We start from the raw sequence: 10930 nt of genomic DNA on the forward strand, positions 1-10930 counted from the left end.
CTTCAACTCCCATAATCCCCAGCCAAAGGCTGCTGGGGCTGGGGGTTATGGGAGTTGAAGTCCAACAACATCTGGGGACCCAGGATTGAGAATCCCTGCTCTAGCTTTAACGATGCAATTGGAAATCCCCAGTGATACAGGCGTACCTTTTCCTTTTGCTTACATTTGGATGTACCCAAACCCCTGAAAGGGTACTATGTTTGGCTTTGGTACGTAGGGCTGGGGAGTACAACCTGCAAATGTATTTACACTGCTCTGTGTTTAATGTCCGTGATTAGAGAGTGGTCCTTAAAAACGTATGACTATACATTTATATGGTAGAATCACACAACTGATTGTACAAGTTTATGCTTATACAATCATTGTACAGTCATAGAGCACCTTCCTCAGTGACAGATTAAAGGAGAGGCAAAGTAGGCATTTGCCACCCCTCTCTGGGCATCATCAATGTCCGTGTTTAGAGAGTGGTCCTTAAAAACTTATAACTATGCTTTTATATGGTAGAATCATACAACCGGTTGTACAAGTTAATGCTTATACAATCATTGTACAGTCATAGAGCATCTTCTTCAGTGGTGGATTAAAGGAGAGGTGAAGGAGGCATTTATTTATTTCATTTCATTTCTATCCTGCTCTTCCTCCGAGAAGCTCAGAGGAAGCTCATGCGTACTGCTTATTCTTATCCTCACAACAACCCTGTGAGGTACGTTTTGCCTATGATGGCAAAATTTGAGGAGCAGCAAATTTTGCCGTTCCTCAAATTTTGCCTCTCCTCTCTGGGGGCGGCAGCAGCTGGAGTGGGGGGGGAGAGGATAAAGTCCCCCCTTTTACCTTTAAAAAAACAAATGCCACTCCCAGCGGCAGCAATAGCTGCAAGGAGGGGGGGAGGGGAAAGTTTCCCCTTTTGCCCTCAACAGAACGCCACTATCAGCAGCAGGATGGGGCGTGGCAGCGGTTGCAGGGATGGGGGAGTGAGGAGGGGAGAATCCCCCCCTTTTACCTTTGAAAACTCAGCAGCTGCACAGTGGGATGTGGGGGTGGCGAGCTCCTTCCAGCTCCCGTCCTCGGAGTGACTGCACGGCTGCTCTGTTGTGCAGCCCATTTTCAGCCTTCCTCTGCACGTACAGTCATTTGTGAGGAGGGGAGTTGGAAAGAGCTTGTTTCCTCCACATCCAGCCGCGCAGCTGCCGTGTTTGCAAAGGTAAAGGCGGCAAAGGGGGAACTCGCCCTTCCTCACTCTCCCTCCCTGCAGCCACCATGCCCCATCCTGCTGCTGACAGAGGCATTCTGTAAAGGGCAAAAGGGGAAACTTTCCCCTCATCCTCCCCTCCTTGCAGCTCCTGCTGCCGCCAGGAGAAGCTTTAAAAAAAAAAAAAGGTAAAAGGGGGGGACTTTATCCCCCCCCCCCGCTGCAGCCACTGCCGCCCCCAGAGAAGGGTGGCAAATGCCTCCTTTGCCTCTCCTTTAATCTGTCACTGAGGAAGGTGCTCTATGACTGTACAATGACTGTATAAGCATAAACTTGTACAATCAGTTGTGTGGTTCTACCCTATAAAAGCATAGTCATAAGTTTTTAAGGACCACTATCTAATCACGGACATCAAACACAGCGCAGGGTAAATACATTTGCAGGTTGTACTCCCAGCCCTACACAGCATGCAAAGCCAGACATAGTACCCTTTCAGGGTTTGGGCACACCCAATTCTCAGCAAAAGGAAAATGTACACCTATATCACTGGGGATATAGGCGTTCTGTAGAGGGTGAGCAGCATTTAAAAAAAAAAAGTTAAAGGGCGGCAAAAGCCTTTTCGCCTGTGGGCAGCAAAAACCTTAATCTGCTCCTGACCTTCCTTACAAGGTAAGGCTACAGCACCTGGGGATTTTTAGTTTAGAAAAAAATTTATTTAAAATTATTAAAATTCATTCTAATTAAAAGCCTGCGAAAACAGGAGAGTCTTAAGGTTCTTCCTGAAAATAAACCAGAGTTAATCAGTGCCAACCAAAGTTAATCATTATCTGTCTTGTGAAAATGGCAGAAAACCAAAACGCTGGCTCACAAAGTAGTGAGGTGGTGTTTGAAAAAGTTATGAGCCTAATGGGAACTGGGTCGTCAAGTTTGTGTGTTAAAACCTTTGATCTGGATGTAGTTTATAGATAGGGAAAGCAATATATGGAAAGGAACTAAAGGTGGGGCGATAGAAGGCCTTTTAATTGCCTGAATTGCCTCTCCGATTGCCAGCCTCAAGCTTATGCTGGGTGACCATTTTCATCACATCATAAGATTTTGCTTTTGTTTACTATTTGAGGAATTTTGTCACTGAAAGTTAAAAATGCAGTTTTGTATTCTGTAAATATTCTATACAAAGTATTTGGGTGTTTTTCTTCTTTCAGCCCGCTGCATCCTCTTCCTTATAATATGGCTGATAACTGGCGGAAGACATCACTTCTGGTTCTTGCCAAACCTAACCGCTGATGTTGGCTTTATTGACTCCTTCAGGCCCCTGTACACGCATGAGTACAAAGGACCAAAAGCTGACTCCAAGAAAGAGGAGAAGTCTGAGTCCAAAAAACAGCCAAAATCTGACAGTGAGGAGAAATCTGATAGTGAGAAAAAGGAAGATGAGGATGGCAAAGGAGATCCACTGGGAAATTTGGGGTCAGAAGGTTCTGGAGGAGAGCGGCATTCAGACACAGACAGTGACAGGCGGGAGGATGACCGGTCCCAGCATAGTAGTGGCAATGGGAATGATTTTGAAATGATCACAAAAGAGGAACTTGACCAGCAAACGGACGAAGGGGATTGTGAAGAAGATGAGGAGGAGGAGGAGGAGGAAGATGAAGATGAAACAAGGCCTTTACATGAACAATCATAATTCATCTGTAGTTTAGGACTGAATATTGTGCAGGCAGTTGGATTTTCTGTGTTGGCTGGTACACCATCTGATAGTATTCTTTCTTCTTTATTTGCTGAAATAACAACAGCTTAGCCAAACAGCTTCATAATACTGTATAATTCCTCATTTGTTTTACAAACGAAAGAAAACCACTTATCTTGATATCGTTTTAAGTAATTTAATATACACTTACAAAAACTATTGGTTTCACTACTTCTCAATCAGTAGATGTTCTGATATTTTTAGAGAAGACAGAGGAACATAGTTTGGGAGATTGCATGTTTTCAGTAAGTGAAGGCTTTTCCAGATTAGTAATTAAAATTGCTGAATGACTAAATTTCAGTTTATTCCTGGTAGGTTAATTTGATTAATACATGCAACAAAGCACTTCTCAAGGTATTCTGCTGATACTATTGTTGATCTTCATAAAACTGTAAAACTTTCCTTAAAACTATTTGTTTAAGAAGAAGAAAACTTTTTTTCTGAAGACATACTCATTAATGGCTGATGGGTTTTAAGAATCTAACCGTGTGCAACCAGTGTAGGAAATCCAGACTTTTCTGCCCATCTGGTTCAGAGAAGAAGAAAAGTCATCTCCAGCAGGTGAAAAAAAAAAGAAAGAACAGCATAATTTGAAAGTTATAGCTGTTATTTTGACCTGCCCCAACATAATACAAAAAGTGTATTCTGTACATAACATACAAATAAAGCAAACCCCTAATTTTACCTGTTACTTATTATTTGGAGGTTTTATCCAGTTTTCATTTTCTATAATTAAAAGCCATTTCAGGATGTGTGTGCGTGTTAGGGAAATGCAAGTCATGAGGACTTCACAGAACCAGTGTGATTGGCAGCTGTTCACGGCGGCTTTTAGTTCTGTGCCAACATTCCACGTATTCAAGTCCAAGTAAACTGATTCTGATTCAACGAAAGCAGACAGCGTAGCTCAGTGTATGCCTTAATGTTAATCTTTTGATTTCTTTCTGTCTTCAGAAAGTAGAGTACTGTATTTGATGAGTAGACACTGCCACGAGAGAGTAGTCATCTCTTCAGAAGGATAGGCTTAAAAAAGAAAAAGCTCATACAAAAGATGACCAAGACCAAATAATTTCTTGAAATCTTGAAGGAGTTTGATTGTTCACTTTTTCTCTTGTGCATCCTTTATTTGACTAACGGGAGACCATTGTGTGTTTAGTTCTATAAACATTTTAAAGTTAAGACTACATCATTCCTCTGAATCACTGAATTTCAGCCTGAAACTGAAATTATGAATACTGGTTCAGCTTTTTCCTAGCAAAATGTCTGTGAGGAGATATTGCTAGTTATTTGCTTGCATTCTCAATGGTTGACTTAACAGATATCTCCTTTTTGCCTTGAACTGCTTTTTCCATCACCAGTGTTTTGACTGAAGATGTTCATTTTTCTGATTGTGCAAATATATACATTTTGTGCGTGCATTGATAAAAACCATTCACAAATGTGGTCTGATCTGCTTATTACTTCTTCTTGTTTAGAAGCTGGGAAGATAAAACAGGATGTGGTTTTAATTTTTCTAGACATCTTGTCAGTTTTAAGACGCTTATGCGATTTCTGCACTTTGAGTTCATGTTCAGTGATTTCTTGCTGAAAAGCCTTGTCACCACCATCTTAACTTTATTAAGATGTGCCTGTTTTATGTTTCAGTACCTTTGCTCGGAACCCTTCTCTTATTCAATTAGGCAGCTGTTTCTAGTAATCTGTGGTTCCATGCAGAAGCCGATATCTGCTGTTCTTCTGCTTTCCTTTATTTGGTGGCATAGAAAATGGAATTGAGGTTCTTTGAATAAACTACTTTGTCTCCAATACAAGTTTAAATAAGTGCATAGCATGCATAGATTGAAACGGGCTTAGAAAAGTGTGTAGCCTGGCATAGTTGTAAAACCTGTTCATATTCTGTGCTTGTCAGTTTGCAGGTAATGAACCCCACTTTTTTGCTTGGTCCTAAGCCCTCTTCCCCAAGCTAAGCATGTAGCTAGGACATTTTCAGGTATGGAGTTTGTTATGGAGTGGTCCACACCTTTCCAGTTGTAGTTCTCTCTGTTGTTTCCATCAAGTTTAGCTTCAAATGCTGTAACATCATACAACACATTTTGTAACATCATACAACACATTTTTTGCTAAAATAATTGTATTTTTACATTGAGCTTCTCTGGACGGAGCAAGGGCCTTGAGAGTTGGCTTGATATGAAATAAAGTGGAGCTACAGCTAATACAACAGTAGAGACTGACAAAAATGCTCTCTGGACCATTTGCAACCTGCTCGTGTTTACTTGAGAGTAGCGAGTGCTATTGTGGGAGGATTTGTCTTGAGCCAAGCATTTTAAGACAATGAGTTCTAGTTCTTAGAGGACAATGGTAAATATCTGTTTTTCATGCCAGTGAAGTATAGACCTTTCACGTCCGCTTTCGCCAGTGTATAGAAATGTAAACTGATTTGGAGGCTGTTCACTTTAACCTTTGAGTCCATGGTAGCTGTACCTTTTTCATCAGCATATGCTGACTTTTGGCTATGTTACGGTGGGCTGAGTTGGTTATGTAAACACTAACAACACATATAACACTCCAGTAAAGATGTATATGCTGACTTTCCGTCACAGTACTCATTGGTAATAACTGGGTTCCAACCCCTGATCTGTGGTTAGTACCACAAAGCAAGTTGATCAAGTTTCGTTAGCTATAAACAGCCATCACATCTGCCTGTAGATAGCGTATGTTTGTAGCACAGCATAAAGCTTGGGGGAAATGTAGTTTAGTAGGCCTTGGCTTAGGGTTGCATCCCAACCTCTTCTCACATCAGTAAAAATAAGTGCTTGATGGACTTGACTTATCAAGTGTTGTAACAAAATTACCAGTATCGAAATCTATGCAGATCACTGATGCACATTCTACACTCTGACAAGAGGCTAACTCCATTCTCTGCAAAGCCAGGGAATACTTGATATGCACACTGGCACTACAATATTGGATATTCCCTGATATTAAGAGAAGTAAGAAGCCCCTGCTCGTCCAGAGCTCCATGTATGTACACTAGAGATGCAGGTTTGTGGTGCATGTTAATGTTTTTTAAAATCATATTCTGCCTTTTCTCAAGGTGAGTTACAAACAGTAATCTTAAACATTGTAAACATAAATACAATTTTAAATGTAGTCATAAAAAGAAACACCATGCTAGAACATTAACATCCAAATAAGCATGTTAACACTGGTAGTGAAAATTCAAGAGAGAATTATTTACCTATAAATCCTATTTTATGGGCTTCCCAGAGGCAGTCGTTTGGTCACTGTAGGAAATAAGATGCTGGACTAGGTGAACTTTTGGTGAGGTAATAGTCCCCTCCTAAAGACATGGTTTGATATTCCCTGCAGCCCTCCAGCATTGGAAACAGGACAGTGGGTCTTCAAGGAGCCATCCACATCTCTGTACTGAAAAGTGTCTTCTGTAGCAGACAGCACGGAGAGGGAGTGATGTTCAAGTATCTCGCCTCCCTCCAAAAGCTGTTTCCACTTGTATAAATCTGTTCCTGAGGGCTCTGCAACCCTCAGGGACATCTTTATACAAGTCAAAAGGGCCTTTGGGGGAAGGGAGAGATGCAAAAATCTGAAGCCACCAACACCAGGATGCTGAAGGCTCCTTATGAAGTCCTCATTCAATCGCCAGAGGGATGCCGAGAATGCCAGGCACCGGCTTCGTTGTTGTTGTTGTTGTTAATGTTAATAATAATTCGATTTCTATACCACCCTTCCAAAAATGGCTCAGGGTGGTTTACACAGAGAAATAATAAATAAGATGGCTCCCTGTCCCCAGAGGGCTCACAGTCTAAAAAGAAACATAAGATGGACACCAGCAACAGTCACTGGAGGTCCTGTGCTGGGGGGTGGATAGGGCCAGTTACTCTCCCCTGCTAAATAAAGTGAATCACCACATTAAAAGGTGCCTCTTTGCCAAGTTGCTTTGTGTTGCCAGCTTGCAGATCTTCAATTTTCAAAGCCACTCCAAGCTTTCCTAGCCCGATTTCGCCTGATTGTCATTATAGCCTCATTGTCCTATGCAGCACCTGAAGTCTTGTGAGGGCCCCTCTTAGCCAAGAGGAAGTATCTTTGGTGTGGAATAGCAGGAACAAGTACAAGGAGCAACAGGCCTTAAAACACAACTGTCAGTCCTTGTTACAACACAAAAGACGCACCTCTGCAGAAGCTTCACCCCCAATACTGCTCCCCAATCGATATGAGCTGTGCAAAGAATACAATAGGGGGAAATGGGTGAAACAGCCATTAAGTTCCACCATCAAGCACGCTTCCGAATCCTGGTCAAAAAAAGTGGCCAAACCCCACTTGGATGGTTGTGTCCAGAAATTCTCTCCAATGAATGTGGCAGCCCTAGACCCAGGGCATGCAGTTCCACAGCTATAATTCAGAAGGCTCTCTCCTGCATAGCCAGCAGATCTGCTTCTGATTAAGGTGGGATGCCCAGGCGGGGTCTTTCTGGATGCCTTTTGCAGACCAGTCATGTTCGTATGAGGGGCAGAGGAGGGTCTTTAGATCTTTAAAAGGTATCTTCTTCTTGAGGTATTCTGTTGCTGTTGTTGTCAGACTGGCCAGGAAAGTGTATTTTGTATAGAAGAGCCTTGCTTTGTATTGAAGGGAGAGAATAATGGATGAGGGACTTCTGGAAACAGACAGTACACTACAACAAATATCCATATACCGCTTTTCAACAGAAGTCTCTAATGTGGTTTAGATAGATCGATAGATAAAATGGCTCCCTGTCCCCAAAGAGCTCACAATCTAAAAAGAAACTTAAGATAAGACACCAGCAACGGCCACTGTGCTGGGGATGGATAGGGCCTGTTGCTCTCCCCCTGCTAAAGAAAGAGAACCACCACTTTAAAAAGGTGCCGCTTTGCCCAGTTAGCGGGGAAGGAAGGCATGAATGCAGCAGAGCACACAAAAGGTAAGACCCATGGAAGTTCACATGACGAGAGGGAGAAGCAAGAGAAAGCAATGAATGTTCCTGTTGTTGGCGCTGATGCACTAACTGCTGCTGCTGCTGAAGTTGACTGTGTGAGACATCACATTTTAGGAGGCATGCCCAAAGGAGGGGAAATGGTGCTGAAGAGGAGTGATTAAATAAGGGTCAGGCTACAATAGCACTCTGTTTTTTTAAAAAAACAAACATATATGATAGCTAGTCATCGAAGGCTTTGAAAGGTTTTCAGGGAGAGGTCTCAGTGACATAAAACTACTTTGGATACTAAAGGCTGTGGTTTTCTGCTTTGAATACATGCAGGCTGAGCCATGAGAGGTTCAGGCTTTCTTGTCAATGCCAATGTGCCCTTGCACCAAGCAGCTGTTGAGATTTGTGCACAGACTGCCCAGCAATGGCGGGTAATAAATGTGTGTGTGTGTGTGTGTGTGTGTGTGTGTGATGCTTTTGTGTTGTTAAATCAAGCACTGGATTGTTTTATTTATAGCTTAGCAACAGATGAGGCATGTTTTCTGCTTACTTCTGTTCATGTCCCACAGGTTCACATACAGTGCACCAGCCGTATCATTTGCCACACCATTGTATTTACGAAAGATTATTATCGGGCAAGCCAGCAGTTATGTTGATACTCAGACCTGCATAGGGGTTGCAAATGGCTACCCTGTGGATTGCAATAAGCAGTCAAAGATGCGATCCTCATCCAAAGTTTATACCATTTTGTCACTTAATTGGCTGTATTTTAGGATATTAGGAACATAGGAAGCTGCCTTATACCAAGTCAGACCATTGGTCCATCTAGCTCAGTATTGTCTACCCAGATAGGCAGCGGCTTAGCCACCTAAGTGCGCAGCGGGGAAATGGCTTTACTACCAAGCTAGAGGTTGCCGGTTCGAATCCTTGCTGGTATAAATCGGGCAGCAGTAATATAGGAAGATGCTGAAAAGCATCATCTCATACTGCACGGGAGATGGCAATGGTAAACCCCTCCCGTATTCGACCAATGACATCCACGGGGCTCTACGGTCGCAAGGAGTCAACACCAACTCGACGGCACACTTTACCTTTCTCCAAGGTTGCAGGCAGGAGTCTCTCTCAGCCCCATCTTGGAGATGCTAGGGAGGGAACTTGGAACCTTCTGTAGGCAAGCATGCAGATGCTCTTCCGATTCCCTAAGGGGAAAATCTTACAGTGCTCACACATGTAGTCTCCCATTCAAATGCAAACCAAGGTGGACCCTGCTTAGCAAAGGGAACAGTTCGTGCTTGCTACCACAAGACCAGCAATAATCTAAAATAATACTGTGATCCTGGGCAAGATAGTTGCCCTCCACAGTTGCTCCACACTCAGTAAAATGGGAATAATATCAATCTTCCCAATTCCACTGAGAGGCTGGAAAGCACCCTGAACAATTTGCATAGGTATGCTGTGATGCAACAAGAAGGCAAGTTCTTTCTCATTTCAGATCCTAAAGTTTTTAGACCTTTCTACATGTAAAAAAAAACAAAACCCAAAACAAAACAAAAATCTCTCTGCAGGGGGTGGGGGGGGGAATAAGCTGATCAGAAAGCAAAATTCTAGCCGAGTCCAAAAAAGCATTCCAGGACAGCATCCTCCCATCTGCCAACTATGGAGGTACAGTCCATTCTACCAACTCATCCCCACTTCATTCTGCCTCACATGTAGACCAGGTCTAACTAATGTATTGTGGCATGATTTGCATGTAAGATGAGGGAGAACACTGCCAAAACCCCAACACCTGGATGCTCAACTTTTGTTGTGCATCATGGTGTGGCAGAAACTGAGAACACCATTATTGCATGACGAGGCCTACTATGGGTCCAATCTAGGCTTGGTATGGCTCAAGGGTGGGCAAACCTGGCCCTCCAGCTGTTATAGAACTACAACTCCCATCTTCCCCAGCAACAATAAATTGTGGCTGGGGATGATAGGAGTTGTACTTCAACAACAGCAGGAGGGCCAAGTTTGCCCACCCCTGGTATAAAGTCTAGATCAATTTTTCACACTGTATAATTTTGAGATGTTTAATCTGGTCCCTCCAGGTTAATTTCTGAGCCGAGTTTGGGTGGGAGGAGCTACTTATCTCGGGCTGCGTCACTGCTACTGTATCTAGGGTTTTTTGGAATTTCAACAAACCTGACCATCAGGTGCTGGGGTGAGTTTGAAGTTCCTATGGAGTTTGAAATGTTTGTACTGTTCTCCAAGTAGAGTCAGAGATGTCTTCATTTTGTTGTCAACTAATTTGGTGTAGGTAATGGTGGGGAAGCCACCTAATGGTGCAGCAGCGAAATGACTTGACTAGCAGGCCAGAGGTTTCCAGTTCGAATCCCTGCTGGTATGTTTCCCAGACACCTACACTGGGCAGCAGCGATATAGGAAGATGCTGAAAGGCATCATCTCATACTGTGCCAGAGATGGCAATGGTAAACCCCTCCTGTATTCTACCAAAGACAACCACAGGGCTCTGTGGTCACAAGGAGTCGACACCGATTTGACAGCACACTTTACCTTTAATGGTGGGAAACCTGCCAGTGGTTGGATGTCTGCTTCCCTCTGTTATGCTGAGGTGGTGCTAATTCTTCAGAAAGCATGAGATTTCAATCTCAAGCCCCAAGGCAGGAGAACATAAGAACAGCCCTGCTGTATCAGGCCCAAGGCCCATCTACTCCAGCATCCTGTTTCACACAGTGGACCACCAGATGATGTTGGAAGCCTACAGGCAGGAGTTGAGGGCATGCCCTCTCTCTTGCTGTTACTCCCCTGCAATTGGTACTCAGAGACATCCTGCCTTTTAGGCTGGAGGTGGTCTATAGCCCTCTGACTAGTATCTGTTGATAGACCTTTCCTCCATGAAGTGATCCAAACCCCTCTTAAAGCCATCCAGGTTGTTGACTGTCACCACATCTTGTGGCAGAGAATTCCACAAGCTGATTATGCATTGTATGAAAAAGTACTTCCGTTTGCTGGTCCTAAATTTCCTGGCAACCAATTTCAT

General features: G+C 43.2%; 1 protein-coding gene across 1 annotated transcript in view; it reads left to right on the forward strand.

The window, feature by feature from the left end:
* The window catches only part of SEC62 (SEC62 homolog, preprotein translocation factor), a 48721-nt gene extending 44349 nt beyond the window's left edge, over positions 1–4372 (forward strand). Inside the window, exon 8 of the mRNA XM_053308317.1 lies at positions 2392–4372. Within this exon, the coding sequence (XP_053164292.1) occupies positions 2392–2873 (482 nt within the window). The 3' untranslated portion in view covers positions 2874–4372. The remainder of the gene's footprint in view (positions 1–2391) is intronic.
* Positions 4373–10930: the final 6558 nt, after the last annotated feature.

Source organism: Hemicordylus capensis, chromosome 3 (assembly GCF_027244095.1).
Source record: "Hemicordylus capensis ecotype Gifberg chromosome 3, rHemCap1.1.pri, whole genome shotgun sequence".
Lineage (NCBI taxonomy): Eukaryota > Metazoa > Chordata > Lepidosauria > Squamata > Cordylidae > Hemicordylus > Hemicordylus capensis.